Raw genomic sequence first — 20,980 nt, forward strand, 5'->3', positions numbered from 1 at the left:
TTATTAATATTTTCTAAATTAAGGCATATGGAAAAGGGTTTGTTTACACAGAGGAAAAGGCTGTTGCTGATGTGAAATGTGCAGTTGCTTGATTGCTTCCATCGCAGGGAAAATGGAGCTGGCTCAGACCTAGACAGCCAGATAAGCTGGAGAAGGACAGTAGGTGTTGGAGAGAAGCCAACACGAGAGGATGACATGTCAGGTATGAAAAGATAATTGATTTGAGCAGGAGTTGACACTGTCGGGCAAGATATTGAGATGAGTAGCAGAGAGATAGGTTAATAGATAATGAAGTGCTTTGAAGTTGGCCCAGCACTGGACAGACAGTTGGCAAACCAGGGGCTCCTCTTGTAGTGCAAAGCCCTGGCAATAGCACACTCCAGCTCAGATGGGTGACGGAGAACGTGAAATGAAGAATAGAGCTAGTTGTGAGAAGTCCTGAAAGATTTGTGGCTGTCTGATGTGTAACCTACGCAGGGTGCCCTCATTACAAGTGAAGACCAGGAGGCCAACATGTCATGAACTGAGGCCAGTTTCTGGTCTGGGGGAGGAGGTAAGCACTGAACAGCAGTATGGAAATCATGCCACAGTTTTGTTTTATTTTATTTTTTTTTTTTTTTTTTTAAAGTAAAAAAATTACAGCTGATGTGACTTTCTGTTCTGTTACTTTGAAATCAATGTGGTTACATCAACAAAAAAATAAATTAAGACTTGAAAACAAGGAGACATCAAGAGAACTTATATGTAAGTAGTCTAACAAGTAAAATGGAGACCATCTTCAAAACTGCTTCCCTGGTCTATAAGAGCTGATCCATGCGTACTTAAGGGTGTAAACGATCAAGAGAAGGAATTGGTTGGTAGAGCATAGATAGAAAGCAAGATGAATTACATAAAAGGATGATTGTTGAAGTGAATTTAGCAACATAGCCTAAAAATAGACACTTCGGCAGCAGGAGGTGCTGAAGACATAGAGCAAGATGTCCAGATGATATAATTGTACTATAGTTTTAGCTGTCAGTTCTCTACCATTTGTTGTGCATGTCACAGTAAATGCTTTTCATTTGTCAAAAAAAAGACTTCAAGTGAGGAAAGAAAACAGTTCTCAGGTACCCAATGGATGGTATGAAGTGTTTTAGGCTATTGCAACACCTTAAAAAAACATAAAAACCAAAAAAACCCAACAAACTTTGAATAGCCTGGGTAATCTAAATCTGAGAATAGTGCTTCCATCTTCTTTCTTTGCAGTTGAAGAAAGCCACTATGTTAAGTTTGCTTTCTTTTGACCACAATGTCCTCATTCTGACACAAAAGTATGTCTCATCCTAAACCTCACTAGCTTCAGAGTTCAAGCCATTCCTAACCCTGCCTTTGTAGCTGCAAAACCTGGGGCCTTACATTCATCTTCGAGCACTCTTGGGTCTTCAAATGCAGACAGAGCCTATGGGACAGCCCTGGTACAGTTTGTTTTCTTGTCAAGGAGAAGACTTTAGAAGAAAGTAGGTCTATAAAAGCTTTGGCCACCTGAGGAGGCAAGAGAAAATAGGTAGTGAACTGGCAGAAAAAGAGCCAAGGTCAGTGTGAGAAGATGGTTTCAAATGGCTCCAGCAGGAACGTCTCCCTGCTAGCCAGTCTTTGACCTGTGCCTTCCCGTATTGCTGATAAACCTTCTGTGTGTCCACATGCTTGTTCTGGAGATCTAAAAAGCTATACTGAGACAATATGATGAGTGCTGCTTTTATAGCCCTCTATACTTAATGTGCATGTTAAGGAAGACAAAAGCCAATTTGTTTCTAACATCACTTCTCTCAGCGTCTCTAATGTTTCTGCTTCTGAATCAAAGGGAGGCATTCTACAGTAAGACACTAATAAATAGCTTTTCCTCAGGGGAAGAAGCATTTTCCCATCTTCAAGAAATTTCCTTGGCCATGTGAAATTCAAATTTGTCAACTTGCCCTACAAACAGCAACTCATTTAGAAACAAATTACAAATATTAGATGGAGACAGTGAACTTGATAATGCAATGCTGCCACATCAGTTGTAGAATAATGCATCTTAATGAAGGCTTCCCATGTGAATAAACCATTATATTTACAAGCTTTTCACAGTTAATGACCCAGAACTGGATAACGAAACTCACATTTTTAGTGTGGTCCTCTGTCAGCAAAAGTATACATATTAATAATTGATGTTGCTGTAAAAATAGGACATAATATGAAGATTCCTGAGTTTGTGGGAAATAGGACTACATGGTCCATTAACTTAAAATGCTTATCTAATGTTTGATGGGCTTTGTCTTTAAAATCCTTGTTTAAATTAATAAGGCAAAATGGACATTTGTCTAAAGGAGAATTTTATTCCAACTCATCAGTCACAAGCATGCTGATGAGAGTGTTGTTTGATTCTTCTGTCCTTTACTCCTTCTCTCCTCCCCAAAGAGACTTTAGGTTTTATGAAAGTGGAAGACCCACCAGCAGAAGGAAGGATGAAGTTCCTTACACCTCTCAGGTAAGCCAATGTGATGACTGTCTCTGTAAGCTTTCCCTTGTAGACTTGGGGACTCGATGGCACAAATCTCGCTTTCCTAGCTTGAAACGCCTTTCTGCTTAGTCAGCTCAACAACTCTTTCCAACACAGACTGCTTTATTGTTCATTATAAAACACTTAGAGGTGTGAAGGCTGGCTGAACACGCTTAAGGCTACAGTTCTACATCTAGGAGGCCCCACGCTGTGGAACTAACTGCTCTTCAATTGTTCCATTACGACTACACTTACAGGGAAAGATAGTCTTTGTTTCAATGAAATAAATACATTTCATTTTATTTCATGTTTTAAGGCCAACATTTGCCTTATGTCTGAAAGGTAGATTTACTGCAGCTTTTATTACTGGGTACTTAATTTAGGACAGCTTCTTGCGTTAGACCTGAAACAGAACAGCTGAAACATGCTGAATGGTTTTATGGGACTTTCTCAGTAAATGTTCTGCTATGGACAGTATTGTCCTTAATCGTAATGTTTCGATAGATGTACTAGTTGTGTAGTATTCTGCTGTAGATTGTTTATTTTCCGTAGTAGTATACCTTGCTTCTCTGGAAGACTTTATTTCCTACGCAAACTAAGTATTTTTAAATTAGATATTTTAAATGGTCACTTATTTTCACCAGTACTGAAAGTGAGATGTTTTGTTTTGGTTTGGTTTTAAACACTGGGACTACACAGGCAAGTAACTCCGTACCAGTAGACTAAGGGGATTTACTACTTAAGTAACTGTGATCCTGTTTTGTGCTCATGACTGTTATTCTACTGAATTTTAAACAGTGACCCAAATTCTCTTTAAAAGTTTGATATAGGAGTTAGCTATGTCCTTGCTTTCTCATTTCCTCCATGTGTTTTGTCTGGCTGCAGGAAGAATGTATTTTGAAAAGGTCTCTTGTCTTATGAAGATTGTATTTATATAGGTTCCATGGTACACAAATTGTGATAGCCACATCAATTATATGGCTGAATTCCTAAATTAGGCACAAAAAAGGAACAACTAAGCAAAATATATTGCATTCATTAAAGCTTCCCTGCTATATGATTCACTTCAATGGCTTTGCCAATTAAAGTAATTGTCATATGCATTTGAAACAAAGCATTTGAAGTAAGACGCCTTGTTAGAAAAATATTGAAAATGGCTGTTTTATAGATTTATATTTATAAAAGATATTGGCAGGTAGCACTCTTTAATAAGATGAAAGAAAACCTGAAGTGGAGAAAATATATTCATGACCATGTAAGTTTATATAATGTTGGTTATGTTTGTTTCTGATACTATACCTGGGCATGCTGTCAAACTTCTACTAAAAATGGCAAGTATGTTTTGGACTCTGAAAGGCAGTGATTTCATTGTTAGTATGACTCCAGCCAATGAAAGCCAAATTATTTAGCAGGCCTCTTGCTTCCCAGTGTCTTTATTTCAAGAATAAGTAGGTTTAAAATTTCTATTGAAAATAGAACAGATTAGTTATCACTGCTTAGATATATATGTATGCAAGGTGAAATAACATGTAACTTTGTGCTGACATCTAAACATCATCTAGGTTGCAAGTAAAACAATACTCATGTTAATCTTATACTTGATAAAAACAGGCCTGGTATATAACACTACTCTGTTTGACCACTTTCAAGAGCTGAAGAAATGTCTTAAATTTTACTTATGAAGTTTGCAGTTGGCTAAATCCCCTATAGCATTTATTTAGCCACAACCTATAATGTTTACACAGAAGGCTATTCTGGGAAATACATTTTATTTTTTTTTTCCCTGACTGGATAAAGTGAATTATGTTTATCAAGAATTCAAAGAACAAGGAATGTTTGGCAGACTGTTTTCTCAGATAGAAATAAAAGCATTAACCAAGATAACATGCCTAAATTAGGGTATATTTAAAAGAGGTAAGGAGGACAATGTTTTTATTTAAGACAATGTAGATACTTTCATGTGAATGGGATATAGAAGAAGGAAGAATGGTGGAAATACTAGGTCAGAAAATGATAGATTGGCATGTATTATGCCACTAACTCTTTGGTAAGGGCTGAAATTATGGAATAGAGCATTGTGAGAGCAGTGCAACTGTAAATCAATAGATGCTTCTGTGAGACAAGAAGGCATTTTATGTGTATGAGTGGTCAAAGCATGCAGGGCTCAGTCCTATAAACTGTTGAGGCATGTACAGCACTTGGCTCCAATGGGATTGATTACTTGTGCTCATTAAGTGAAAACATGATCTAGGCCTTCAGGGTACTCCTGCCTTGAAGCTGCAACAGTAGGCTGAGCCCCTAAATTGGGATGGATTTTGTCTTTTTTGTATTCCTTGTTCCTAGGCTCCTCCTACCCTTACATAAACTGTTTATCCTAACATTTTATGTTAGAAGCAGCTTTTTCTCTTTCCAGTAGCCCATGTTCTGAGAGTATAATGCCCTGCAGGGTCTTCCCTGTTAGGAGGGTCTGTTAGCGAGAGCGCTGTGTGTGGAGCCATTATTAGACTTGGGCTGTTTTGCACCACCCTGAGAAAAACCCAGTTGCCAAAACCCAGTTCACAGATCCAGTTACATCAGTTTGAACTGCAGCAAAATGAAACAATCACAGCAATATCTAGCTGGGGTGTTTATGGCTGGGAATTTATAAATGCCAGAAACAGACAAGCAGAAGTACACATCAGTTTAAGAACTGCAAAGTGGTATAATTGTGCTGTAACAGTAAAATACTCAGAGCATGGAAAATACAGGTTTGTTTGGACAGCACACATGTGTTTTCAAGACAATTCAATGTGTTTTCTTGCAACATCAGTGTGGTTGGTGTGGCTTAAAAACAGACCTATGCCTGGAACATTGGTTTTTGTGGTCACACTGGAGCTGCCAGCGAGCAGCACTATGGCAGCAGTGTGAGGAAGGTCAGGATACAGTTATCAAGATATATGTGCTCTTAGTAAGGATCGCTTCTCTTTACAAATTAAACCAGTATTGCAAATTGTGATTTATCAAAGATTTAGAAAAACATGTGTTGAGGGAATCATGCTGTTCCTGCAATTAAGATTTAATAAATAATAGTAACAATGAGGCTTTACTTTTGAGCCAAGAAAAATCTCTGTAACATAGGCTTCTACTCTGTCATCAAGCAAAAGATGAAATAGAATCAAATTCCAGAAAAGATACATTAATTTTTCTGAAGCAAGTAGACAGCAAAGAAAATAATACTGAATTAAGTAAAACTAACCAATTCTTAGTCTTCATAAGTATTTCTGTATTTTTTTTAGGCCAACACAATTTTGCCAAAAATAATTATTCAGAACTTCAAATGGACTAGCCCCTTTTGTAAAGCCATCTTTATATGAGAATAACATAGACATTTTATAATTTCTCTTACAATTATAGCTGTTTTTATTTATTGCAGTAAAAGCCGAGTCTCCTTTGGGATGGACTTGGGAGTAATGGATGGCTAGGTCGTCTTATTTATCTAAGTCGTGCAGCATTAGAAAAGCAAATTCAACATATTTACACATGAAGATCTGTGGTCATTTTTTAGAGGGCTGACGTGATCATACATCAAAGGGACTTGACCTTTGGAGCTTGCTGCCTATCTATCAGTGTGAACCAATGTCTGCTTACCACTCACTTCCTTTGGAGACCATGGAAGGGAATGCAGCATGAAAGTAAGAGGGAAATGCAAATGGGGAATACAAAAACACTAGAGATGACCAGATTTTTTTATTTAGAGGTATCAGTTTTTTCCTTACATCCTCTGATGATATACTTGATAAAGAGTAATGAGTCTGAGTGCAGAGTTGCAAACATCAATTCTCTTGCTCCTAAATGGAGGTCAGGAAATGAATATACTATATGTGTTTGGTTTGAATTCCCTTCATCCCTATGATCATATAGATTTCCTCCCCATAAACCAGGCTATTTATATTCTAGTTATCAGTTACTCCTACCATCGGCCATCATGAAAAGAACACTTGGCTGTGAACCCTCCAATAACTGATACCAGACTTAGATTTCTAAGACTCTAGTTTTAAGAACTGACAGAAACTGTCGGGGATTTGATAGGAAACAATCCCTTGTTTGGCAAAAGGTATAATTTCTAATTCATCTTCAGTACATCCCATATATTCACCATTTTAGGTCCACACTAGTTAAAATCTCTGGGAACTTTCTGTCTTAAACAGAGGCAGAATTGGCACTCAAAGCTCTGTTCAGCTATGCTGGCTGCATTTACTTAATGACCAGTGGATGTTAAAAATAATTCAGAAGGTGTTATCTGTATTTAACATGGTCAAACTTCAGTAAATGTACATGTTACTTCCTAAATATAAGATTTTAAGGTCATTTTTAACTGATGATACATGTTTGTCAGATGTATGCTATAGGCACAATTAGTTTTCATAAACCTGTGATGTTGCTAAAGGTAATTCCATTGCTGGGGTAAGAAAGTAATCTAAATTGTCTGGGAGAAGCAGAAAACATGTTTGAATTCAAAATGAAAAGATTAGTTTAGAAATGAATCATTTAAGAACTGCAGAACATGGAACTATAAATAAACCTACCCAACATGAGGCGGTGATGAATATTTCTGTGACGTGGTGCTGTGAAGCAGCTTTACTAGAACTCGGTACGAGGGCTGTGCTGCTGTAGCTGGAGTGGAAGAGCTGTGAGACTTAAGACCCATTAGTGCCTAATGAAGGCACCCAAAGAATTGGTGGTGTCAACTGTAAAGGGTTGATCCTTTTTCTCAGGTACTTGCTAGGAAGGAAGATGTTGGTGGGAGGAGACATATCCTTAGTTGCTGGAGGAAGAGGTTCCTTTTGGAAAGGGTGTTCTCATTAATATTTTTTCACCCCATGCAATCTGACCACAGACAGCTGTTCACTTCCCTGTTCTTTTGCACTACGATGTGAGGAATATTTTGATTATTTTTGTGTGTGCTTATGGAAATATTAATGTATTAATATGGCAGTTCTAATGTCCTTTACCTTACTCTTGACATACATATGCAGTGGCTTGCAAAAAGGGGGGCGAAGATGACTCTGTTGCTTTAATTCTACTCCAGGAATAAGGCAGCTCAAGTGTCTTGGAATTACAAACTAAAAATTGATTAATAAAATTTCCTTGTTCTGTCATGTCTGGGTCAAATTCCCTGGAACCTGGGGCAAATTCTACACTGCCTGTTTCTACATCTACCATATACATAGGACTAGGTATATATAGCATGAAAGCATGCAGGAGAAGACAAATTGTGCTACTTCCGTGCCATCTATCATTTCAGTTTGGTTCTGTATTCCTTAGAGACTCCTTTTAAAATAGGAAGAATCTTAGAAAATAATTTTTCATCTTCTTCTAAATTACTAAAGTCTGAAGAACAAACAGACTGTGGCATTTTCTATTCTCTTGGCAGCACTACTTACCATCCCCAGAAATATCATTTCCTCTTCTCTCATTTTCTCTGTTTTCTTGCGCTGGATATATCCACGCCAAACCTGAATTGTAAACAAAACTCTAATGAGATAAATGGGCCTTGTTACAGCTTCCTTTACTGTGGCAGACACAGGAAAAAACAAATAGAGGAAGGAAAGGCACAATATGCAATTGAAACTATTACTCTTTAACAGGTTGCTATCTGCTATTTTTTTAAAAAACAAATTCTGAGGTTTGTTATCCCTTCACACTGGTACATCTAGCTCCCAAACACAACAGAATCAGAATTTTAGAAAGTGTTTCGACTGAAGATTTAGACTGAGCTCCTGTTCTCATCAGGCTGAACTGTCTGAATTATTCATGTGTAAGGACTTTTTCTGGAATTTAGCAGTAATCTCCTTTATCTTTTCAAGATATGGAATGAACTCTTTTCCTGGAGACCACAGGAAAAGGAATGAATTCTCCAAGGTGCACTGGATTCCATGGGGATGCCAGAAAGAGCAACTGAGGTCACAAAAATCAGAATGGAAAAACATGTAGGTTATAAAGTCACCTTGCATTTCAAGTGTAGGACTGTTTCTATTGATCTCACATCTAGAGTCCTGTCTCATTTTGTGGAGTGGCTTAAATGATGTATTTCACCTTGCTAAATACCATGAAAGCCATCACTTCAGAATGTTTCCCATCCTATGAGCTGTGTTTCTGTCTACTGCTGTTCTTCTGAACAAGACATTGGCATTTGGTTTTGCCAGAACTGTTGTTAAATCAGATATTTCACCTTTTGAATGCAAGTGGCAGCATCGTCTGGACTTGGACCCATCTGGACCTGAAGTTTAGGTTGTTTTTCTTTATTCTCTTTAAGGTAAATTCGCTTCATGAATGCTGCTCGACGACGGCCTTGGCGAGCGCGTTCTGCAACCTGGATGATTCTAACGCCTTCTTCAGGTGTCATGGCTTCGACAGGTTCCTTCAATAGCACAGCCAAAAAGGAATGGACAAAGCAAAGTTATTAGGGTTATGTGTTTTGTTGATTGCCCACCTCAGCAAATGAAACAACAAATTAACTTCTTGCAGAAACTTTCTAAGACAAAATAATCCCTGCCACAAACTGTGGAGGCTCCTGTCTCAGCACTATCTTGCAATATCCTGAAAGTTTGATATCTTGAGAGATGTGTTTTTTCTGAGCACCTTTAGGAGAAAGTGAACCTCATGTGTTGATGTATGACAAGCAAAGCCTGATGCTATAGTTGGGAAGCAAGAATGGCTCTATATGGCTTATGTATTCTGCTGAACTTTATGATTTATTTGAGAAAGGAGAAATGAAGAACCATAAGGCTTTGTCCTATTAAAAGGAAAATTTCTTAGGCTATGGTAAATCTTCCTTTTAGTTTTCCAAAGGGATGGGTCTCTGGATGAGCTGCTAGGATCCCAGCTCTCTTGCTGAATGGGAAGACATGCTGCTCTGAGCTAGTCCAGGCCTGGTCAATCCGGACCAAACAGAAGAGGCTTGTGGAAAAAAGTATGGAAACAGCACAGCTGGAGAGAGGGACTCCCCCTTCTCTCTCCTGAGGAATCTTACCTGCTCATGCTCCCTATGGAAAAGCTGAATTTTTGTCCTTGATGTTAATCCCTTCAATTAGAGACAGTTCACAATTTAATGCTTCTACATATACCGTATGGAGCTCACTGTACTATACTTTCAGCGGGGCTTTCTCTAACAGAATGACATAGGACGAATGACTTACAAAGCAGACTCCTCTGAACTCCACTGTTTTTGGTCTATGTTAGACAGCTTGTAACAGCACTGCTACAGACACCGAAGAATACAGCAGTTAGGATTTCCTGAGCGTACACAGCTTGCTGCGATGCATGCACAAGTGCTGACAACCCTCCAGCAATCCCAGCAGGGAATGAACTGGAAGTGCAGCACAGGGCATTTGACTCAGACTAGGTGAGATTATTTTGTTCATGTTTATTCCATCCTGTGGCTCCCTTGTGGCATCCTGGCAAAGAGAGACCTGCACCCTACCAGAGCCCCAACTGCAAGAGCCTGGTGCTCCCAGGTGAGCTGGCTGCACACCAGCTGGCCTCATCTGTAGTGGATACCATACTGGAAAGAGCAGAGCTGTGGGAAACAAAAAGGCTTAAAGATGTAATATGCGTAATCTTGTGCTCTGACGGCTACAGCGTCAGTGAATCCAAGTCACCCAGACATGTAGGTACAGTTGAATATTTTATGAGGTTAGCAAAGACTGCTTGTAGGCAATGTGCCATTTCCAGAAGGTCAAAAGTATATCAAATCCAGAACACTGGAGTGCTCATGTACTTCTCTGTAATGACTTTTGCTCTGCCAAAACTCAATTTTCTACTCCTCCTAGCAGCTGCAGCTCTATAGCTGTACAGAAGAGACTGCAGTCATTGTTAAGAGGTTATAAACAACTGAATGCTAAGAGTTGTGCTGACCTGAACTCTGAGTTTTGTCTGTTTCAGTTAGGAATCCTGGTTCAGTAAAACTTAAGCCCAACTTGATTTCAGTAGGACTGATTATGTGATGAGAGTTTGCTAGACAAACAAAGCAGCTACTAAACTTGGCCAAAGTGCTGCCCTTTCTCTGGCACTCTCACACACGTAAAACAGAGTCAATTCATTTCGGTCTTAAACAGGCTCAAGATGTGACTGGATACTGTTAGGAAAACTTAATGTTCCTTTTTATTTGTGCCTTATCAGTAAACAGACTTTTAGTTCTTAAGTGCTATATAAGTACTTTTAATTTCAGTGGCTTGTGTTCAGACATGTGTGGCTATAACCTAAAAAAGTTAAGCATGTTATTATGTAGGTATGTGGTGTCCTTACCTCTATTTGCAATTCAGCATCGAGCAAAATCTGATCAAGGGTTTTCTCCCTCTGCTGCAGGACTTCCAGCTTTTCTTTAATGAAATACCTTGGGATAGGTACTTCTGTGTCTTCCTAGAGGAAGAAATAGTTATGAGATACTTTTTAGAACTGCATTAAAATTGCATTACTTATTAATTGAACACCTTTACAAAGCAATTAAATTGGAATGACATTGTTGAATATTTTGGAGTGTTGGGGAATTTCACTTCTGTAACAACTGCTGAGCTTTTACTTTGCAATTACTTAAGGCCTAATTCAACAAAAACAAATAAATCAACCCGGTTTCTGAACCATGGCAGCCCAGAAATCTTTCTTTTTATAATGGCTCAATTATATTATCAAACCGTTAAAATATTTGGCAGGGTTGCCGGAAATTCAAACACTATTTCCACTGAAGTGAATACCACTAGTTGTATGATCATCCCACTTCTTTAGTTTAATCAACATGAAAAACAGATCTGTTGTCTTGTATATTTTTTTAAACTGTTGTAAGGAACCAAAGCAAAATTCTGTTCCTCTACAGGAACACTCTGCTGCAGAGTGACATAACCTGTTCTTGGTATTGTACTGAAGACTGGAGGCAATTCTTCAGGAATAATTACTTGTAAGTATATTTCTTTGGGGAGAGGGAATGTTTTCATAGCTCTGGTGCTGTGTTCCCTTTATACTGTTTCAGGAACATCTAGAATATCTCCTCAAGCAAATTATTTACCCAGAGGATAGAAGGAGGGATGGGGGAGACAAGCAGTAGTTACCCTGTGGTGTTATTCATGAGGAGCTGCACAGTTTAGTTACACAATAATTTGTCCCCAGATATATGTGGACACTTGGTCCTTTTGCCCAAGGAGCCCAACAGAGGTATGAGACTTGATGCTGTGCTATCAGCACCCTGTTCTGTCTGCTATGGAAACTGAGGGGCTTTGACCTCCTCAGGGAAACCTTTAACTTGATCCTTTGCAGCATCAGTGCCAGCTTTGGTCTGGATGGATACAGAAGAGAAAAGTGCTGGGTGTAAAGAACAGTCACCGCTTCTGCCTTGATATAGGCACATGGCAAATGTGCTGCTTACAATCTTGAAGATCTTCCTATTTCTAGGGCAAGAATTTGCAGGTAAGGCTGTGGCCACTGAAAATAGCCCCTCTGATCTGCCAACTTAAAGATTTAATTACTAGTTCCTTCAGTTGCACACTGTGTGGACTGAGACTTCCCTATTATGGCAGCATAAGAAAGTTTCCGAGTAGGACTGTGTTTATCCATTTTGATGTTAATGACGCAAAGGTCTGGTCTGCTAAAGTTTCTAAATATTTGTCTTGTTAAGCTCCCTGTTTGCACCTTCCAACATCCTTGATTGCTCATGGAAATGATTATACGTTGTACTTTAAGACTGCAAATCAGTCTAGGATGGATTACAAATATGTCTGTATTTAGGTATAAGAAATCAAGCAGCTTGTCTGGACACCCTGGTGTAGGATGACAGAGCTTTTATACTGTCACACTAGTGTGGGTCAGTCACTGTAGCCTAAGCTGGGCTTTAATTACCAGTGACTCTGGAATGTGATGCTTACTGGTTATAAAGATGAGATCAAAGCCATAATACTGGGGCTGGAAAGGATGGGGAGCAGGGAGCCTGTTTCTCCTCATCATCTCTTTTTGGGGCCCAGCACTGAAAAGTTAGGCTTGTGATGTTTATCCTCAAGTTAAATTTGCAGCTTTTTAGCCGCTCCTGGCTCCACATGGGATTTGTGTATCCAAATACCTTTATAATTACCCCAGGAAATGAAGTGACTGAGTATTGGAAGGCAACTGTACAAAAATATGAGGCGCACAACTAAGGAAAGATGAAGTCTGGCCTTATAGTGACATAGCAAAAAGTATGTAATATCTTGGCATAAGATATAAAATGAGACTTTGTTGTGTTCTCTGCCCACAGTCATGCTGGATTTTAGCCCATGATAATCCTGTGAAAGGAAGGACTAGAGATCTTTTCTAGGCAGATTCTTTAAGAAACAGAAGTAATTTGTCAAGTACTGGCTAGTAATTTTGTTTTGGAAACAATTACATGTGATTATTTTATTAAAAGAAACCATAAATCTGTATTCCTATCTACTAGAGAAAAATAATGTTTTCTTTGAAAAAGCCTGAAATATTTTCAGACTCCCCCCCCCCCCCTTTTTTTTTCCCTTTTGGTAGTAGGCATGTCATGCTGCCTTAAAATTAAGGTGTGGTGCAGGAATTCGAATTTGTTTTTTTAACAGATGTCAAGTGTGACTTTTCAGACTTGCAAACTTTTTGTTGCTTGTGGGTAAGTTGTGAACACAGCACAGAATCACAGAATGGTTGGGGTTGGAAGGGACCTCTGGAGATATCTAGTCCAACAAAAAGTGCTTAATGATTTCAAAATATGATTTGAAAGATCAATTTCCCTGGAGATGTGTTTATACTCTCTAATAAGCCTTCTCACAGTTTAAAATAGCTCTCTGCTATGACTAATATAGAAGGTAAAGAGCGAAATATACATGCAATTGCAAACAGTAACATGTTTGTAAATCTCAGAATAATGCTATAATGATTTTAGGCAATTTCTCCTGTTATAAATGGTATCGTGAAAACAGCAGTAATTAAATCTCAAACTATTTTTCTTTAGAAAAGCAGCCGTACCTGAATTTGACAATAGGTGGAGCTGTCTGCGAGAGAAGTAACCACCTTCCTGCAGCTATTTTTTCACTGCTTTAAGAGTACAGCTTCAAGACTTTGCCTTATTGTCAAATTCACCTGGTTCAGTGAGCTGTCTGTTAGGGGGCTGCTTTTGCATCAGAAATTCCTGAACCCTGGATGCTGAAGATGCTCCAGCTCCTGCCTCTTTTACAATATGAGACACATCTCAGATTTCTCACTTTCGTAGTTTGTTGTAGTATGAACTAGCAAACCAGACTATGCAACTTTTAGCATTACCTGTAATCTCTAATCCCACACTCAAACCAGGCAGAGTCAAGTTGCTGCCATTAATAGTGAAGCTGTTTAAGCTAACATGACTTCACGTGACACGCACAAGTGAAAGATCTACAGAGAAGTGGAAATGCAACATATTGATCAGGCAGATCAGCTTTTAAAATCTTGCTCCAATATCTAATGTTTATCATAGATCAAATATACTCTGATCTTTAACAAAAATGCCATAATTACTGATCACCCAGTACATTAGTGAACATGCAGGAAGCTAAATCACTTGGTGAAACTCCACAGACTGCAAATAAATGTGGCTGTCCTTAAAATACAGGATAGGTAAAGTTCCTATGAATTTGCTCATAAGAGAGGCAGACGTACCGGGAGAAGCTTTAGATCTTGCAGGATATCATCAATGTAATGAAACTCTGAGTTCTCCAGCTTCACCATCTCCCTTTTCACCTCCAGGATCCGGCCAATCACCCCATCTAGCACCTGCCGAATCACTGCCTGCTTCTGCTGGTGAACAAGTTGGTCATGGGCTGTTTCCAAGTGACGGAAGATTTGTATGTATTTGATGTAGGAAGTGGCTAACAACTTGAATACTTTCACGAGGTCCTTCTCTGGCTGGAGGAATTCTCCTCTCTCTTTGCAGAGTTGAATATCGAGGTCTTTCTGGGCATCTGCCCACATCTTATTGTAAGTGCTAATTGAAAAGAGAAGACTATGTTAAACTGACATGAAAGCAAGAGTTAGTACACAATGATAACAAGACTCTATGTGTGTGGATTTCTCAAAAAAGCAAGCCTTGAAATGTGAGCCGTTATATTTATAAAGAGATTTTAACTACAACGTATTTTTAAAGCCATTAGCAAAAGTTTCTCTTTTTGACTGTCTTAAAAATAGGAATCTTAAAATGGTGTTTTATTAATGGAAGCTTAGAATTTAAACACTTTTCAACTTCATCTTTAACGTGCCTGAAGCATCCTTCACATGCTTGACAGTGACACAAGTTTCATTTAATTGTGCTGAGAAGTTGGTTTAATAGAAAATGTGCTTCCCCACAAAGCCCTTATGATGGGTGAAGGTGTCTTTTAGGACTTCCCATGTTTGGCATGAGGACCAATTGATGTCTCTAAAGTATGTGTTGCTCTTCTGCCTTTCTAAAGTGGTTGCTCAGAGATAACTGAAGGGAAGAGGCTGTATTGGTGCCAATGCTAGAGTGTAGCTGTGGGCACTGTTTCAAATGTGAAGTGAGGAAGGAAAATGATTTCTTTCTATGGCAGCAACTGTTGCACTCCAAGCAATTGTTAAATGTCTGGTCTAGTAGTTAGAGGACTATGTGACAATGGAAGATGTCACCTAAGGCCAGCTTCATTTCCAGAAGTGATAATGCTGTTTACTTGGGTAGTTTTGGTATAAATAGGTGGAGCTCTGATATGAGTGTGGACTTGCTGACATTGGGTTTCATGGTAAAAGCAGATCAGTGCAGAATTTTATGGGAAATCATCCTACAGGAGCAAGAAATGGGGTCCAGACAGCTGGCTAAGGTAATAGAGAAAGCTGACTTTTGTTTCTTAGAACAGAGAGAATATTCTAGAAATAAATGCCACTGGCCTCAATGGTGCAATTTAGACCCATCCAGGTGCTTAACCTAGATATTGTTTGCTGTTCCTAGAGCTTCTCGAAGAAGGATGAAGACAGCAAAAGACCCTGCCACCATTAGATGAGCTTTCAGAGCAGACCTCTTGTTCTGAGCAGCATCGAGGGAGTGCTTGTCTATTAATTCTGACAATAAAGCTTGCACAGCTGTAAACATTGCTTGTGCTTGATAATAAAAGCCTAAATTGGAGCTCTGTCAGCTGATCTTATCATTCCCAGTCCTGGAGTACCGAGTGGCCTGAGGCTTGTGCTGCAAGAGGGACCAGGGGGATAGACAGGACAAACTCCCTGAGCATGGGGTGGGTGCTGCATATCCAGGATGCTGACAGGGCTGCCGAGACTCCCCGCAGCTGTCAGCAAAAACACCAAAAATCTGAACCCCGCTATTGAATTTGCACCATTAACTTTTTAAAGTGCATATTATATTTTTCAGCTGACCTGGGTTTCTGCAGGATGCAGCTGGCCTGGCTTTTCCTAATGCCTCTGCAGCCCACCCAGGTCTTTCCCCTTCCTTTTTCCCTACTTCATTTACATCTCATTGCACCACCCCCATCACTCAATTGCAGCAATTAACCCAGGTGCAGGAGATAAACAAAATAAAACCAGCAGAGTGGGGAGAAGATAGGCACAAATAAGACTAGCATTAGCTTTGACCTAACAGCTCTGCTGGTTGATCAATGCGAGTTTTGTGTACTTCCTCTGAAGTCAGGACACAGAAGAACATACACTGGTGTGAGGTTCACGGGGTTTTCCAGCACAGAAGGAAACAACGCGATATTGTACTTACTTAGCTGTGCCTACTCAAGGACCATTTGGTAATAGGGAGGTTATAAATCTTGGAGGAAGCCTGGCCCTGGAGGTTGTCCCCCCAACCACACCAGTGATTTATGACCAGTGGGTATCCTCAGGCTAGAGCATTTCAAATGCAGGTTATTGCATAGAGACAACAGACTGCACTGCCAAAGAGAACCAACTCTGCGATTGTCCACTCTAATTTACAATAATCTCCCTTTCTGCCTCCTCTGACTGAGGAATGTCAAGTGGTTCCTCCTGCTGAGCCAGCTAATATCTAGTTTCTTTTTATATTTTGAATGACTTTTTGAGGGAGAAGGGGGACAGAGTGCTCTAGCCCTTCAGAGTATGTTAACATAACGCAATATAGAGGGAACATAATTGCTTCCATAAAGCATTAGTTTATCAGATAAGCATTACGATGATTGCAAGCATGTTGCTGTGGGTCAGATGTTAAGATTATGATTATTACAGTATATTTCTAGCTTGTAGTAGTGATGTTCTGTGTAACTGAATGCAAAAGAAGGGAGAGGTCCACCGGGAAATGAAGTATTGAAGGAAAAGATTGATGTGGAACTGCTAAATTTTCAGCTGTGATAGGCTGATAGTACCTGTTGTGGTCAGGGTGACTGACAACTTGGGGGACCTGGCCCTAATGCTCAGTCATTAGGCATGTGATGGGGAACAGCAGATGCATGATAATTGTACAGTGCAAACAGAAATATGATTTCAGTGTTTCTTTGGTTCACTATGATTAAAAACTAGAGGACGCATGTAGAGCCATTTGTTTCCTTTCCCCAAAAAGGATTAATATAATTATTTTGGGTTTTACTAGTGTCCAAATAGGACCCCTTCTGGACTAGTTTGAAGGATCAGATGTGCTAGGTTTTTATAGGTGTTTCTGGGGGACTCGGCAGAGCTGCTGTATTCCTGAGGAGCCTCTCAGCTTTGGCTGACAAACATGTTCAGGGGTAGTCAGGAGTAAGGAGTTACACATTACAAGCAAAGGACAGGACTGATTCTCTTCACCTGGTAATCAGACAGTATGAAACCCCTAAACTCCTATTTTAATTTTTGCCTATGTGCTCAGTCTTTCTCTACATTAAGTTGTAAAGTCCCTCAAAATTGCTTCCAAGCACTGACAGGGACTACAATGCAGCCTTGAGCACTCTGGCGCTTTAGTTACTGGTCCATCTCGTAGGTTTGTTCCTGTTCTGTAACAGGTAGGTCATGAGCTGTATCCATGCCTGAGGATGATATTGGATCAGAATTAGAGGGGATTAGAGCATCTAACTAGCCTACTAGTGCAGGTAACCAGCAGGACTAAACATAATTTTCCTACTCAAGACATTAGATTATTAAATCCTGGAAAAGAAATAAGTCTGCCTCTTGATCTCTGCATGTGTATAGCAGTGTAAGTAACGCTGCAAATTGTCATAGCAACTACAAAACACAAGTGTTATGGGGAAAATAAGGAACGCTGTAATGGGATGCGGAAAAAACACATAAAGTGACTTAAATCCAGAGCCCCCAGAGTGTCTTCTGGCAGCTCACAGCTTGGAGGGAAGGTCAAAGCTTTACCTCCTAACTGATGTCCATTCTCTTCACTCCCACAAAGTAGAAATGGAGTCTAAAACAAGGAGTTAAGATGACTATCGTGCTATAGTATGACTTCTTGTTTGAATCTCACTTTTATTATTCAAAATAAAGCCTGATCTGCTTATTTAAAGCAAAGCTTAGAAATACATTTTTCTGCTCAAGTTATAAAGAGATGTTTAAAATCCTGCCAAATTATTCATCGCCTCATTTTAATATTTCAGGGCCCTCTAACTCCACATATTTTCTTGACCCATCTCTTCTTGCGCTTAGAATAAACGTGTCAGTTTTGAGTATGACTGAGGTTAGGCTGCTTACTTGTGTTGAACTGGTTTTGAGACTTCAGCATGTCCTTTTTGGAAAGATTTGTGCTGAGCACGCAAACTGACCCTCAGGCCGCTCTTGAGCCAGTAGTGGAATCTGGCTTCACTGGGGTTACCTTTGTGTGTGTGGTTTTTCTTTTTTCTGCTGAAGTGTCTTGGTGATTTCAGTTAGCTGCCAAAGGGAACACTATTTCTTTTATTCTAGGACAAGGCACAGTTTGCACTCCAACCTGCGTCCATCTCTGGATTTGTATATGGGCTGAATGTATGTTGCTTTGAGGCCCGTTTTTTCTGAGTTGTCTGTCCTCTAAGGACAGAAATATCTTATGTGCTAATCACGTGAATGCAGAGTGTAGTATTGCATGGGCCCTACTTGTATTTCTCACGTGATGGAAGGGAAAACATTTGACTTTGACTTGGCCCAACTCTCTTCACCTAACAGAAAAACTCCTGTTTCATTAAATGAGTAGTAAAACGTGTGTGTTTTAAAATAGATCAAGTCACGGAGCAGGCAGGAGGTGACCGAGATGTGGGTCTAGTGACAAGGAAGTGTGTGAAGGGCCAGTGCTCAGGGTCTCCTTTAGACACTGGGGGCCTGGCAGGTCAGCCATTGTGCTGAGCCCTGGGCAGACACAGGGGAGGGAAACCCTGCCCTGCAGCCTCTGTCGAATAAAGAAACAAGAGACAAAGGTTGGGAGGGGAAAGTGAGGCCCCGAGAGGAAAAGGGGCTTACACAAATGCTGCTGCTTTTCTTTTTTTCTTCTCTCTTTCTAAAAATCACCAGGCTTAAAATGACTTCTGGCTTGTTCAAGACAGCAGTTACCTGTTCCTTCACCACAACTTGCTCAGATATTGCGTGCAGATAGCTGGGTTAAATATATAAGCAGTCCTCTCTTTCATTTTTTTTTTTTGGTCTTATTTGACAGAAAGATTTTGGGGATGCGGACAGAAACGGAGATCAGTGTGGCCTTATGACACAGCCAAGGTTGTCGGAGTCAATTCCAAACACCTTTAGCCTGCAGCCTGGAGCAGCGCTGACTTGCAGGTCTGACCTTGGTCAGGCCTGTGTTGCTCCTAAAATAAGATTAGCCTTACAATTATGACAAACTTCTTAGCTGGTGTGAATTTAACGCTGCCAGATGATTTAAGCGTGCTTGCTCTAGCCATGATGTTTTACAGGGTTTGAAGTGTCTGGGGAAAATAAAGGATAAACCTCAAAAGGCTTTGGTTGTGACAGGGGAAGAAAACATTCAGCTGCTGGCATTGTTAACGTGAACGGCTCTATGCCTCTGTCACCTCCAATTGCAGTCTTTGGTACTGCGACAGAAAGTGAATAGAAGATACAAGATTTTTGTGGCAGAAATGTAATGGGAAACCAGAGGGAAGGCAAGGAAGCCTGCTTTGCTAAGCAGTGGTTGCAGCGTTGCACCTTAGCAGGTCTTGAGCCACCTGCTCCAGCCAGACTCACAGGGCTGAAGGAAAAATGGCTGTCTCCTTACAGGAGGATGTTGTGGAGCAATTTAAGGCTGAGGATGTCTCTCTTATTCTTGGCTGAACTTTGCTGTAGCATGCTCCAAGGGCCATCCTTCTGGCTGGCTGGCTGTAGCTCCTCCCTGGGCTAGAGGCTGCCCTTTGTTTGAGGTAAGGAGAACAGCCTCCTCTGCTTTGCTAGCAGTATTCCTCCTGGCCAGGGAAGCATCAAAGGATGGGGAAGGAGAGCTTTGGTAACTGCTATCCAATTACTGTGTGCAGCATTGCTGCAGCAGATAATGCAGTGAGCTCTTAGTTGAGAGATGGATGGCCAGAAATAAGCCAGATCTGAGAAGACCTTACCTACTAAAGCTCCAAGCAGCATTTGCTTATTCCACACATGGTGTGGTAATGAAGTTTATTTCAGCATTAACCACCATATGTGTGTGTTTGTTTTGCTTGGTTTGCTTGTTTTTGCTTCAGCTTTAGAAAAGGCAAGAGCAAACTGCCTGTCCAGCTGCCCGCAGTTGCATTTATAAAGGGTAAATGCTGTGTCTGGGTGCTGCTCCACTTCTGCTGCGATGAGGAGGCTTTAAGCTTCAATTTAACATTGCCTACACAGTTGAAAAATGTAGCCTCTGTTTCTACTTCTTTCTAGTACAAGTGCTGCTGGGATATTTCCACTGACAATTCTTTTTCCCAAAGGAGGCAATGTACAAGTAATACACAACATCTTTCCTACCTGCTCATTGAGGAGGCATGGGAGGGAGTTGCAGCTTTGAGTCTGAGTTGTGATCATTTTGATTCTGTCTCTGTTTTCCTGCTTTAACATAAGCAGGACAACATGCTAATGCTCACCAGGGGTGGAAAGAGGGGCAAAGACGAATCTGCGAATGCTTGGGAGATGTATGAGAGAGAGAACATGCTAGGAATGCCCAGGAGGAAGCTAATAATTGTGGTGTTTGGATGGAATTTGAAGAATATGGCCTGAGGCTGCATGCTGAATAAGGGGATAAAAAGAAATGTTCAACAACAGCCCAATCGCTGAGTGAGGCTGTGACCCCATGGGAAGAAAATAGGAGGTGATCAAAACATAAGAAACTGCATAGTAATGCAGCCACATAAAGTGGGGGAGAGGAGAGGGGATTAAAAGTTGCACTGACATTTTCTTATGTTTGGGTTTGCAACCCTCGCTTTCTTTAACTGAACGTTGGGGGATATCAGATAAAATACATAGCTCTCCTTTGGCTGTTTCTGTCAGAAGCAGAAGGGGAGACATTAAAGATCTTGTCTTAGATTAATATTTAGCCACTGACTTAATATCGGTTCTATTTGTGACATGAGATTA

At 40.2% G+C, this 20,980-nt stretch overlaps 1 protein-coding gene across 1 annotated transcript in view; it reads right to left on the minus strand.

Annotated features, from left to right (window-relative positions):
- The window catches only part of DRC11 (dynein regulatory complex subunit 11), a gene marked incomplete at both ends in the record, with an annotated part of 98,357 nt that extends 80,920 nt beyond the window's left edge, over nucleotides 1–17,437 (minus strand). Inside the window, 5 exons of the mRNA XM_080346695.1 lie at nucleotides 7,942–8,013; nucleotides 8,730–8,918; nucleotides 10,805–10,918; nucleotides 14,171–14,495; nucleotides 17,430–17,437. Of these exons, the coding sequence (XP_080202821.1) occupies nucleotides 7,942–8,013; nucleotides 8,730–8,918; nucleotides 10,805–10,918; nucleotides 14,171–14,495; nucleotides 17,430–17,437 (708 nt within the window). The remainder of the gene's footprint in view (nucleotides 1–7,941; nucleotides 8,014–8,729; nucleotides 8,919–10,804; nucleotides 10,919–14,170; nucleotides 14,496–17,429) is intronic.
- Nucleotides 17,438–20,980: the final 3,543 nt, after the last annotated feature.

Source organism: Nesoenas mayeri (genome assembly GCF_963082525.1).
Source record: "Nesoenas mayeri genome assembly, chromosome: 6".
Classification (NCBI taxonomy): domain Eukaryota; kingdom Metazoa; phylum Chordata; class Aves; order Columbiformes; family Columbidae; genus Nesoenas; species Nesoenas mayeri.